The sequence below is a fragment of the Epinephelus fuscoguttatus genome, linkage group LG10, assembly GCF_011397635.1.
Source record: "Epinephelus fuscoguttatus linkage group LG10, E.fuscoguttatus.final_Chr_v1".
Classification (NCBI taxonomy): Eukaryota; Metazoa; Chordata; class Actinopteri; order Perciformes; family Serranidae; genus Epinephelus; species Epinephelus fuscoguttatus.
The window spans coordinates 42,532,458-42,546,374 of NC_064761.1; the positions used below are offsets into that span (position 1 = coordinate 42,532,458).

Below are 13,917 nucleotides of genomic sequence, written 5' to 3' on the forward strand. Positions count from 1 at the left end.
ATATTCTCAAGAGCCAGAAATATTACAGATGACAGTTTACACATCACCACTTTTACAGGACACAGTATTGAAAGGGTTTCAGTATATAAGTATCTGGGCATCTGGTTGGATCAGAAACTAACATTTAAATTCCATATTGACATACTGGCAAGTAAACTAAAACACAAAATAGGATACTTATATAGACACAAATTAAATTTTCCCTTACTTTGTAGGAAACAGATCATTGAGGCTGTATTTTTATCAGTTCTGGATTATGGTGATGTTATCTATAGACATGCTTCTGCCTCCACTCTCACTTCATTGGACTCAATTTATCACTCTGCACTCCACCCATCATTGTGTCTTATATGATAAGGTGGGATGGACACCTTTATCTGTGCGAAGAGATATGCACTGGCTACTTTTCATTTATTAAGTTTTGAACAGCAGCATGCCACCATACCTCAGCACTTTATTGAACTGGTTGCATAGTTCAACTGAGAAAGAAATAATTTAACAAACACAAATTTCCTTACTTTTTGTGCTCAGCTTAGATAGCAAGAACAGCCTCCTAGTTTACTGGGTGATGGATTCAGGGGCCAAAGTCTTAGTTGGCTGTTTCTATTCTAATAACCATGATACATTTAAATGCTAAACAAAAATAGAAAGTTATACTGGCAGTCGCATATCCAATCTAAAAGATTTGCCCTAAAACTGAGTATCAGCACTAGGTTATAACTTTGTAGAACCATTTGTACAATACTCTAAAGCCCCTTTTCCACTGCACAAGAAACCCGCTAGCACACGCTAACATCTGGCATTTTAATGTAATGGAAAAATTACAATCTGCATTTAAACCCGGGTCAAATTACTCTGCAGTTGTCACTGGTATTTATCAGCTCCTGCTCTGATCGGCAATAATGGAAACAAAACACCTGAGTGATCACGCAAATTTTAGCCCCTTAACCGTCGAGATGCAATGACGCACCAACACAAAATGCCATCTGTCTCCACCTAAGCAGCACTCAAACATCGATCCAGACTAGTCTGCACTGAGTTTGAAAGAGAGACTGAATAAGTAAGAGATATATAAAAATAAGTAACCAGTGCAAAGTTTTCACAAGCCTACATGTTGCTTTCTACTGTTCACTAACAGGTTCACTGGAGTGTCTGTGATGTCAAATGTGACACACCACAAAAAATAAATAAATAAATAAATAAAACACCTCCACACACAAAGGCATATTAACCTGCTGCAGAGCCTTGTCCACAGCTCTGGTTTACTGCCAATGGGAAAGGAGTCTAAAGCCTTTTTTAGCAGGTTTCAGATTTGGAGAGGCCTTTTTTCCGATCGCACGATGGACGCAAGTGGAACCGTAATTTTAACATGAATACTTTATTTGCAGTATAAAAACAATCTAATGATATTAAACACAACACACACAGATTAGTCAGTCAGTAGAGTGTATTGAATATAATATAATTCTATGCAAAGACCTACTGCCAACCCAGTCCTGCACACTGCACCTGTACCTGGCTCTGTTTATTTGGTGGTTCCTCCTCCTCTTCCTCCTTCTCCTCCTCCTCTTCCTCCTTCTTCTCCTCCACCTCCTCTTCCATCTCCTCCTCCTCCTCCTCCTGTCCCTCCTCATCTGTCTCTTCCTCTTCCTCACTCCTATGACTGGCATTGTCCTGTCCCTCTGCTTCAACTCCAATATTATCTTTTTAACTGTGAACACAGACTCTCTCCTGAAATAGGCTATGTTTTCTTTTGCAATAAAGAAATTTGTGCGTTTTTCTGGTCAGCCAGTATGGATTTTATTTTTAGTTGATAAAGCAGATTGATGCTTTATGCACGTATGGTGTAACATTGCTGGTAGGCTACCTTTAATATTCTGTGTGCCCTGAACACATCCAAAAACACAAACTAGAGTTCTCAATGGGCCTGAAAATTACAACCCGACCCAGCGGGTTTTTAAGCCCAGACCCGACGCAGCCGACACACCAGCATTAGCCTGATTGTCTGCCTGAAAATAAGAAAGCCTGAGGCCCGACCCGGCCCGAGTCATTTGCATAGTTTTTCGGCTCGAACCCGCGGGTCTGGTCGGGTTTGTCGGGCCGGCCCGACCCGTCTGGGACGATAGGGCCATGTAGGCAGTGCTTGCTAACCGCTGGTATCCCCCCTTAATATGCAAAATATTAGACTGACCCAGTCTGACGTTCCACCCTGTGCCACTGCCACCTGCGCACCTGCGGCTGTGAGGGCAGGCTGCTGCGCTCCACCGCGGCTGCGTTTTATGGGGTAAAAAAATGTTCCGACCACCGGCCGGTTCAGCCTGGAACAGACCGGCCCGGCCGCCCCTGGCAGGTTTACTTGTGTTTAAAAAACTTGCGTACATGTGCTAATTTTGGTGGAAAAGAGGTACAAGGGAGCAAATATCTGCTTTGTCCTTGTGCCCATCTGCAGGTTCTTATCTGAGAAGACTGGTGATAGCTTATCGCCCAGTCGGGTTTATTCACTTCTGCAGACCAGGTGAAAGGACAACTGATTTTAATCTGACATGAAGGTAAAAGTCTAAAAGTGCAGTGTATTCCAGCAGCGGTGCTGAAAAAAAAATGGGATCTCTTGGACACCCAGTCATGGCTAATTCTCAGTTATAGTATGACATTCCTCTTTCCTCGTATTTAGGCTAGATTAAACAAATAGCAACAATTCACAATATATTTGAAGTAACTGAAATGATGCTGTGTAAATATTCCTTGCATTTGTTTTGCATTTTATTGTGTAGAATCAGATTTTCCATGGCAAATGCTAAGGGTGAATCACTGCAACAATATACCGTTTTTGTTTCATTTCTAACATGAAAGTGTGATATTTTGATGTGAAGGAGAAGTAATGGCTTGAAACTGAAACTGAAAGTTTGTGGAAGACTTCTTCTTTTAGCATGACACAGCGACTTCCATTTTATCCAGTTTATTAGTTTGTTTCTGCGCATCAAGGTCAATTCCTCATCATATTAAAACTCTCCTGCAATCACATGAAGCAATAGAACCTCTCAGGAAGGCGTTCCTGTAGGCCAAAATCAACTAGCATGAAACCCAACATTGAGTCAACGGGTCTGATAACAATAACATTAGCAGGAAAGACTAAAATGTCATCACATATACCGTCACTTGTCACTGGTAAACAGATTAATTCTGCAGAATGATTTCAAATGTACAGTCGCCAAAGTTACATCGTGTTTCTTCAACTCCACTGGCAGAATAAATGCTGGCATTGTAGGTCTATGGTTCTGCAAACCTGTTACATCTTTAATTTGATGTGACAACACTGTGGTTAATGTGTAGTTAGGTTCAGGCACAGAAACACCCGGCCAAGATTAGGAAAACATGTTTTGACTTAAAATACCTGGTTTGGTTGCCACAAACGTGGGAAAGTCTCTTGCCAAACATGGCTGGACGTGTCCCAAATATCCAGTTCAGTCGCTACAAATACCTCTAACGCTTGTGAGAAAATACTCGATTTTGTTGCTACAAACATGGCAAACTTTTGTCACTCCAAATACAGCTGGATATGACCTTAACTTAAGTCAAAAAAAATACCTGGTTCCCTCTCTACAAACACAGTGAACTCTTGTTAAAAATACTCGGTTTGGTTGCTACAAACACAGTGTGACATGTCCAGAACTCTTGCTAAAAAATACTCGGTTTGGACACTACAAATGTGGCTGGATATTTCCCGAGCTCTATTTGAAAAAACACCTATTTTATCAGTCTCCAGTACTGGTCTGCTGCTGTCAGCTGTTGGCAGCCATCTTAGCTAAGCATCAAGCCATCCACCATCCCCTCCTCTACCTAATGAGAAAGCTCATATACATGCAATCTACGTCACTTGAGAATTGTTGATATGATATGAAACGCACAAATGTGACATATCTGTGATTTGCAGAAATGCACAATGCCAGCATTTCATTCTGGCGACTGGGCTGGGTTTGTACAGACCCTCAGTGGGTGGCCAGAAAGCTAATTATAAAAATAATGAAGACTTTATTTCTAATTGTCAAATTAGTGCAGTGTGCCTTCAGCACTTAGAGATAGAGAGTGTTGTACAGTAGTGTGCTGCTTCACTGCTGCCTCCGTCATCATGTTATCATTAATGCAATCAGCTCACTGAGGAGCTCTGAAGAATGCAGGAAGACAGAAGAAAGAGGAAATGGAGTGTTTGTTGTAGCAGAGGCAGCACAGCAGAGCAGCTCCTGAGAAGAAAAACATCACACTTGGTCTGGAGGAGTGTCTGGTCTCTGGGTTTGGTACCACTCTGGTCCTGAATGGCTGAAACACCCGCTCCCACTGAGTGAGAATGGCCTGACGGGCTCCAGCCCACTGACCCGGTCCAGTCAGACGGTACTGATAAGGAGTACAGGGACCCAGCAAAACCTGCAGTGCCAGTCTGGGGTCCTTCAGGAAGAGCCACAGTATGTTCGGTCGGACCCCTATCTGCTCTGCCAGAAAGTCCCGGTAGGGGGTGTAGTCCACCTGGAGAGGGTTCAGCTCCGAGCACATATATCTGACAGAGAGGAAGACAAAGACCATTGTAAAAACGAACACACAAACAAAACATGTTGTTTTAATAAGGGACTAAAAGAGCAACTAAACCCCAAACACTTCAGTTGAATATCAATATGTAATAATAGGGTTGTTGTGTTATAACTATGTGTACTGACTGCCATCTACAGGTTGACACCTGGCAATCGCAAATACATTTCACTACAGACCAATGATTTTGTCACCAATAGACCACATCAATTTCAAAATAGAAAAATAAAGCAGAAACTTCACAATTTCGGGATGTGATGAGCCAACTCAGGCGTTATTAGAAACAGATTAACTGTGTGACACAATTACCAGATGTATAAAAGTGTATTTGGATTGTCGAGCTGCAACAATAATTCGATTGGTCGATCAAAAGATAATTACCCGCCAACTGTTTTGATAATTAATTAATTGTCATTTTCAGGCAAAAATGATTCCAGGTTCTCAAAGTAGACGTCTTGCTGCTTTTCTTGGTCTGATGTTAGTTGTAAACGGAATATTTTGGGGTTTTACCTGTTTTTTAATTAAATAATTAATTGATTAAGTTGATAAAATAATCACCAGATTAATCAATAATTAAATTAATTTATTAATTGCAGGCTGAGTGGATTGTACGCGCAACATTGAAATGGATTGTGTTATAATCTCAACATCTTCACATGGATCTACAATAAGTTTTACGCTTATTCCTACTTCTGATGCATCGTCACTGAGTCCTTTTCAATTTCCTTCACCATGGTCTCCTCTGACGGGAGGGTTGATAAGCCTGCATGACAAAAAAAAACAGTTCACTAAAAATTCATGCAATTAAAATTATTTAATTTTGTCTTACTCTAATGGCCTGTTTGGGTCCTGGAGACCGAGGCCCCTCATTAACAGGCCAATGAAACATACTGAAAATTGTTTTATCACCCTGTTGCTTTATGATAAACCAAGCGTGAAACTTTTAGTTAAAGTGCTGTACTTTACCTTTAAACACTCTTGTAGCCCAGCGAGCTTGTAACTCAGCCACAGGGTTTATTGCCCCGAGAGCGTGGATGAAGCCCACCACAGCCAGCGTAGGCTGGGTCAGTGCAGGAGGGAACACGTGCTTGTAGAGACGCAGGCTGTATCCAGATTTAGCCTGCAGAGCCGGAGGCAGGAAGGGGAAGCTGTAGTTGTAGCCTGTGGCAAACACCACTACATCCACCTGTGTGACACACACACACACACACACACACACACACACACACACACACAAAACAACTATTAGATGGACTTCTACTTACCTTTACTTTGTGTGTACAGAAAACAAAAAGGAAAGAGAATCACTAGGGTTACAAAGATTTTCATGTTATAACCACATAATCACAGGATCACTGTGATACAGAATTTACATTATTATCAGTCAGTATGATCCCTAAAGGAATGAAAATTAAAGAGTTATTATTAGCATTTTTTCATGGTTTAATAACCATCAATTTTTACATCATATACTGTACCTTAAAACCAGTATATCACTGCAGCCCTGCACAGTACTAAATGCAACAATATTATATTTATATTATATGATTAAGATCAGGTACACAGTCTAAGAACTGTACTAATACACACCTTGTCTATGATGCTCCCATCGACAAAGACCACACTGGACCCACGGAACTCCTTCACATTTGGTTTCATCTGAACACGACCTGAGATGATCCGACCAGGCAGGTCGTCATTCACAACAGGGTTTCGTTCAAAAAACCTGGATAAAGGACAACAGGGCTGTGATAGGGCAGTGTATGAGGACACAAAACACACTCAGCGTGCAGTTAGAAGAAGAAGAAGAAGAAGAAAATATACTTTAGTAATGCTCGAGGGGAAATTTAATTTTTCATTCATTCTTTCATTCTCACAGGCCTGAATTACACACACACACACATGCACACACACACACACACACACACACATGCACACACAGGACCTCTACATGCATTAAATGGAGAGACTTCAGAGTGAAGGGGGGCTGCCTTGGACAGGAGCCCTGAGCAGCTGGGGGTTCTGTGCCTCTGTAGTGCCCAGGAGGCAATCTGGAACATCTCTAGCTACCAGACCACACTCCATACTTGGTCCATATGGGGACTTGAACCAACTGCCCTCTGGTACCTAAGCCAAGTCCCAAATCTCGATGGAAGGAGCTACTGCTGCCCAGTTCCAGTAGTTAGGTAGACTTGCCTGGTACAGCGTAGAAGCCACTGTTGCTCAGGAAGTAAAAAGTACATTTGTTCATTTTAGTTCATACCAGACCAGGAGAAATGTTGCAATTTACATCTTGTCCATCTCGGGCTCACACCTTCTTATTACAAATAGATTTTAATTTAGGCATTTAAACCTGCTTTAAACACACTTTGGATCCTCTAGCACCACCATGAGGCCAAATGTTTCACTGATGCATAACATATATGTGATGGGACTTTTTTTAAGTGTGATGCCCAGTGTGGTGCTAGAATTATAAAGTGGTTGCATAAGACAACTGGAAATTCTACTTTTTGACATGAATCACATTGTGTTTAAGTCTTTTTCGTTGCCATTTCTAAGGATGAAATATGAAGAAAAATGAACATTTGTAACCTGCAAAATCATCTGTATGTTGTCAGCTCTGCCAGTGTATTATAGGGTGTATGAACATAGAAAGACTGTGGACTTTGATATGTATGCTTAAAAATAATCACACTGACCACACAATAAGACAAAGATGTTCATCTAAAGTATCTTGTCTGTTACCCATTTTTTGGTTTCAGCCCATATAGTCTGTGGTCCAAAGCCTTTTCCAGCCCCTTCACCACCATCCTGTTGATCCACGAGGGGAAGAACTTGTACATCATCATATCCATTCGTGAAGTCCCAATAAGGTCATTTGGGATCCCTCCCGGTCCCAAACGGCTGACAACCCATGCTCCGCTCCTGGTGCTGAGGTACACCTGCAGGTCAGGACAGCACATTCATGTGCTCAGCTTTTAAAATGTTTAAGCGTCACTTTGTTTTTTTAAGAATAAAGCCAAATACAGAACTGAGTTGAATATGGTACCTCCTCAGCGACTCTACTGACATCCACAGCAATATCACCTCCACTGTTTCCAATCCCTATCACCACCACTCGTTTGCCCTGCAGACCCTCAGCGTTGCGATAATCCCAGCTGTGGAAATATCTGCCTTCAAAGCTCTCAATACCTGAGATGAAAAAAAAAGTGAATTATTTTCATAGCTCTCTGGAGTTGGATTAGCAGCTGCACTGTGTCTCTGTCAAATGCAGTGGGGGATCTTGGGTGACATAATATGAAGCAAGAAAACATAGTGTTTATAATGACTCCTGGTACCTGGGAAGTCTCTGAGAGGCAGGTGAGGCCGGGTGAAGTGTCCGGTACAAACAATCACTGCATCAAAAACATGAGTCTTCCTCTGACCGTCTCTCCTCTGTGTCTCCACCTCCCACTGGCCTGTCACCTCAAAATCCAGGGTCTGCCTCACGCTGACGACGCTAGTCTGTGACACACACATACACACAAGAATTAACACTGATATTTATCTATTAGGTTTATTGTTATGCCCTCTTATTCACTTTAAGTCCCCTATTTAGAGGCAACGGCTCTGGTCCCTGTTAACCTCCTGCCAGCTACTGCGTTAACAAACATGCCAACAGGAAGTATCAAGGAACCCATTTACATTGTTTATGTTGTCAGATCTGAAAGAACAAACAGTGTGCATCCACTCAGTCAAAAGTTAAAAGTTAAAGCCCCACTGATTGTCACACACCTGAGTGTGTGAATTTTTTTTTCTGCATTCGACCCATCCCCTGAGGGAGTGGTGAGCAGCAGCAGTGCCGCACTCGCGAATCATGTGGTGATCTAACCCCCCAATTCCAACCCCTGATGCTGAGTGCCAAGCATTTGCTTTACTGTCTTGGTGTCTTTGGTGTGACCCGGCCGGGGATTGAACCCACGATCTCCCAGTCTCAGGGCAGACACTCTACCACTAGGCCACTGAGCTGCTGGAGAGGCTCATTCTCATGACTTTGTGAGATGTTAACATTAAACCTCGGCCGAGCTGTCATGTTCGCTACCTCCGTGGTGCTAGGTGAGCTAGCAGTAGACGCGCGCTTCCTTCTGCACGGTGATACGGTTGGTGGGTGTGGTTCAGTAGACAGAAAATAGTTCCTACATGAAACTGCTCACAGAAAGGTCTGTGGATTATCTTGAGTAACCCGGTCATGATTTCTGCAAAGAGACATCGCTGCTGAGTTTTCTAAATGTTTATTTTTGCAACTTTGAGCACCACAAGCCGAGTGCCATCCAGTTCCAGTATATGCAAAAGAAAGCAGACATTGCCGTAGCTGATATTTCCCAACACAGATCAACTCACATAAAAACAATCTAGACTGATAAATAGCACTACAGGGAAGAGGGAAAATGTGTGTTTATGATTTTGGAGTGAACTGTCCCTTTAACTTCATACAGAAACAATACCACCAGTCCTTAAAGTCACTGACCTCAAAGTGTATGTGCTCCAGCAGTTTGAAAGCTTGAGCGTAGAGGCGAAAATACAGCAGCACCTGAGAGTGGTGCATGTTGTTGGGGAGCTCAGCTGGAGGAGGGAAGTCGCTGAGAGACATCATCTCTTTGGAGCTGTTGACAATCACCGACTGATAGATGTTGGCACGCCCAGGCTCTGGCTTCTCCTGCAGAGGGACGATATGAAGATAGATAGGGACAAACATTTTCTTTATCATTTAACTTACTTTGTCTGCAATTTAACTGTCAACATGAACAAATCGGTCACTACAGTACAGTATAAATAGTATTACACATTTCCCCTGTGATATGTCCCAAACTTTAAAGGACTTTTAAAATTCAAGGTGAAACGGTTTTTACTGTCTCTGGTGGACAATTATAGCATTAATATAACACTGTGTGGCAACTGGATTCTGTTTAGTGGTTTCCAGCCTTTTTCCTTTAAATGGAACTTCACCTATTTTCAAAATTCATACATTTTATTCCTGTGGTCTAAGACAGTCTAGAAATACAAGTAAAAATGAACAAAATCAAAAAACTAGAGTGCTAAAACTCAAATTTGTGGTGTCATCAAATGTAAAGTCTGGAGCTGCTCCACAGACAGTGAGTGGTGTAGTAAAAAAGTATAAAAACAAAATCGGGGAGTGCAGCAAAATGCCGCCTACCTACTTTTGTTTATACAGAACGCGCCTTTTTCGGGGCAATGGGGGGCGTGAGCAAGTAACAAAACGTGTAGCTCAGCGTGTGACGTAAACAGTGACGTGGGAGGGAAGCTGCGGCTGGTCAGTCCTTCGGCGATTCTCTCATAAATCGGCCCGTCCTTCACCGTCCCCGTCATCTGACGGTTAATGGCCTCTTCGTTTGCGAGGACAAGGAGGGCGCACAATTCCTTGTCTCCCCAGTTGCTCATCTTTACAGTGTCTGTCAGGTTTGTGTTTCCCTCTTGCTACTAGCTGCTCGCTAATTCCTGCTATCAGCTGTTTCCTGTTTATCCACCACCAGTGTGTCGCATGTGCGGCGTCATCAACAGCTCCTCCCACAAGTCATCAACAGTCCCTCCCGTTGCAGAAGGCCACCTCTGTCTGTTTAAACTAAAAGGTTCTGCCAATATGTCTACCCTACGAGGCGGAAAATTGGGCACCTCAGATCAACTCGCCAATCCGCCTCTGTGTGTCTAAACGCTCACAGCTTGCCGGCAAAACGGCCCAACATTCGCCGAAAATCCGGCAGCTCATCTGGCCCTCAGCCTCCCTGAGGCTTTGGCGACCCCCAGTGGGGGTCGAGAGCCACAGGTTGAGAACCAGTGATCTACAGAGAAGAAACAACAGTACCAAAAAATGTTGAGACTCTGCTCTGTGTAAGCAACATAAGCCTCAGGTCTTGTAGGGAAGTCTCTCGTTACCAGTGTGTTATTATTGATTTATATTGTGTCTACAAGTAAACAAAACAAAACAAAACAAAACATTAAAAAAAATCTATATTTATATTTGCATCCTCAGTGCTCCTACAAGTTCACATATTCTCATTTATCTTCCTGTATGATACAGTGTTTGGCATCAAAGGGTCAAACTCCCAAAAACTTAGTGTAGTGCTCTAAGGGCCTTACCAGTTGTGGTAACCAACTTGTGAATGACAGCTCTTTTTTTTTTTAGCATAAATAATCTTTGGACCACATGAGATCCATAGAGGTCTTATCCTCTTTCATTTACTGTCAGATTTACAGGCACATCCCTACACAGGTTAACATTTCAAACAAATGACCATGACTGCAGCGCCAATGCAAGCTTATAACGTACAAGCATTTAAAACACATTCTCCCTCACCTTAAATCTCCAAAGACCCCCAATATCATGGCTGCTCTCAAAGCAGGTGGGCTCCAGACCTTCATCCACACAGGCCTTGATGCTGGTCAGACCAGAAATCCCTGCGCCGATCACTGCCACCTTCTGAACCATGCTGGAGAGGAACAAGAGCTCTGACCTGACGCAGAGGCTGGAACTGGAAGCAGTTTTATGTTGATTGTCATTTACAGCTGATCATTTCTGAATGATTAATTAGCATATAAGTGATGGCTTGTTTTAGGTTACTTGAATCAATCAAGGATAATTGTATTAATTTGGGTGTGAGACAGACGAGTACTAAACAAGATTAAAGTCTCATCTTATTCTAAAGAACAGTGGCTCCATCCATGAACTTTGTTTTCCAGAAAAATGTGGATAGAAAGTGAAATTAAAACACTTTTTCCTAAAAGAACTTGTACACAGGTGTAACAAATACCAGCAAAGCATGTAGGTTTCATCTCAACATTGGTGGGGACATGTATGAAACAGCATGTGTGTCAGTGTGAGGTGATTGGTCAGTGTGGTTAATAACACCCAGGTGTATATCATCATGGCAAGCACCCAGGTGTCTGCAGCCAGTGATCCTGCTGCTTGGGATAATATTCCTGGGTGTCCTGAAATGTTGAAATATGGCTCTAACACAAAGAGTCTGTTCAGCTGTTCTGCTGAAGTCCTGTACAAAGGGTGCTCTCATTAGCTTAGTGCATCCTAAAAACACAAAACAATGAGTAAACTGAGTCTGAAAATGATAAGCCAGCCCTGGCTCACACCTCGGACTCCTGTGTGAAAGTCAGCATTAGTCAATAAGTTTAACCCATTCATCCTCTATGTCAAACTGTGTCACTCTTTAAACTAGGTCAGCTCACTTTAAATCTAAAATACACAGAGTTGAGACTTGAATTTGATCACTTGGACAAATTTCTGAAATTGTGCAGCCTCATTTATAAGCCAACCAAATTTTCTTTTGGATCTCACTGTTGACTCAAGAGCTGATTATTCCAGACAAATAAAGATCCCTGCAGTGAGAGGAAAAAGAGAATTTTTAAGATCTTTTATCAGGATCGTGTTGAGACAAGAGGAACTTCTCAGGAGCTACATCTAAGAAATACAAACAAAAAAAAGGGTCATAAACTCAAACTGATGTTATACTGAGAAATAGGCTGGACAAAGAAGAGATCTTATTTTGGATTGCAACTCCTCTAGGTAGTAGAGACCTTTTTGACCTAATCTCAACTGCCTCAGACCTTAAAGGTGCACACGTGACGAGACGTGCATGCACTGGGATCCATAAAAAAGCATTGTATGGATGGGTGTAAATAGCCAAATCGCTGCAGAGTGACGATTCTCACCCCCATGCAAATAGACAATCTGTTAATTTAATCAAAATAAAAGTCCTCTGCCACATGAACATGATAGATTCCTGCTACGTTAAGTTGAACTATCTGCTGCGAAATAACGTTGTCACAGTTCTGCCATTTTGCTCACCTCATGCAGTACTTTTCCATTCACCCCACTCTGACTGCCAGCCACACCCATCTCATCAAGGCAACTCCACTCACCTGCTTTCAATCAGACTGGCTCAGTATAAAGACTCCTGCTCTCCACACACTCACTGCCAGATTGTTCTTTGCATGCAAGACTCTCCATCACTTCTACTCCCGGACTGAGTGCCTGTTGCCAACCTTGCCTGAATCCTGGTAATTTCCTCAGCCTTTTGCCCCCAACCACGAGTTCTGCTTTTGCCCTCCTGGTTTCAGTCTGCCTGTTCCTGTGGTTGTGTGGAGATTTCCTGCCTTGTCGCAACAGTGCAAGTTTCTTTGATCCAACCTGTGATTCCCTGTTGAGCAGAGACTCTTGTTGTTTTGCCACACTGGTTTCAGTGTCTATGCTGTGTGGATTTTCACCTGCTGGACATTTCCTCTGCATTTTCCTGTGCCTGCTGCAAACTACATTAAAGTCATTACCAACTGTACCTGTGTGTCTGCTGTGCTGCAGTTGGGTCTTAAACACACCCATTTCAAACATAAGTCTTAGATGAATTTGATTCATGCAGGAACAGAGAAACAAAAGTGCTCATGTTGGAAGAGATTTCAAGATTCAGGTTAGAAAGACTTATTTAGGAAGTCAAATAACATGTTAAGTATATGGTAGGCCACAGATTAAGTAGGGCGCTACTTCAAAGTTGTTAGATTTAATTTGTCAAATAATTTCTCTGATGCGAATGATCATATCAGAGGAGTAACTATGATGCTTTACATTATAACTGCACTGTACCTCTGTCACGTCAACACGGAAACACATGCACAAACACACCCTTTAGGACACAGACATTTTGACTTGTTACAGTAGGAAAAGCACAAATGTAAATCAAATCAATGATGGCTGAATTCCATTTAGCTGCTTTGCATGATGGCTCGCTGGAAGTGAACACAACAAAGCCATCGTCAGTGTCTTTAGAAATGCCTATATTTCCTGCTATGACAAGTCAAAATAATCTGCTGTGAGAAACGATTATTGCTACAACATTTGCAACTGAACAGCAACTTCTCAGAAGACCACCCTCAAATCTACTTTACCAGTAAAACGCTAACTGCAGTTGCTAACCAACACATAACATGAGCAACTTGCATCAGCCTTACCTCTTCTTCACAGGGACAGAGTAACAATGGACCAAAGCTCCACTCTTAAAATTTGTTTATCAGTCAGGCTTTAACATACAGACAGGTCAGATTGATGATTGACAGGCTGCGGGTCTCCTAAACAAAGGAAGTCATGAGGAAACAAATGTAGCGCACACTTTCTGGGAAGTGAGTTTTTAGTTTAACCAAGATTTTTTGGAGTTATCAAAGGATATCAGCTTTATTAGAAAGTGCATTATAATGTAATTTCTTGTTCATATAAATATAGATGTAACTTGAAACGAAGAACAAAGGGTCTAACACAGGGTGATTAGGCGGTGGGTGGTCCCT

At 42.3% G+C, this 13,917-nt stretch overlaps 1 protein-coding gene across 3 annotated transcripts; it reads right to left on the reverse strand.

Moving 5' to 3' along the window:
- Positions 1–1,643: 1,643 nt before the first annotated feature.
- LOC125895933 (flavin-containing monooxygenase 5-like) lies at positions 1,644–13,683 on the reverse strand. Of its 3 annotated transcripts, none has more exons than XM_049588189.1 (10): positions 13,588–13,683; positions 10,931–11,105; positions 9,086–9,274; positions 7,917–8,082; positions 7,628–7,770; positions 7,324–7,520; positions 6,169–6,304; positions 5,545–5,764; positions 5,269–5,341; positions 1,644–4,549 (listed from the first exon to the last, which is right to left on the reverse strand). In XM_049588189.1, the coding sequence occupies exons 2-10, from the start codon at positions 11,060–11,062 to the stop codon at positions 4,150–4,152; spliced, it is 1,656 nt and encodes a 551-aa protein (XP_049444146.1). In that variant the 5' UTR covers positions 11,063–11,105; positions 13,588–13,683; the 3' UTR covers positions 1,644–4,149. The 3 variants fall into 3 exon arrangements, with proteins under 3 accessions (XP_049444146.1, XP_049444147.1, XP_049444145.1); XM_049588190.1 differs by lacking the exon at positions 13,588–13,683 and adding an exon at positions 12,631–13,489; XM_049588188.1 differs by lacking the exon at positions 13,588–13,683 and adding an exon at positions 12,508–13,489.
- Between the last annotated feature and the right edge of the window lie 234 nt (positions 13,684–13,917).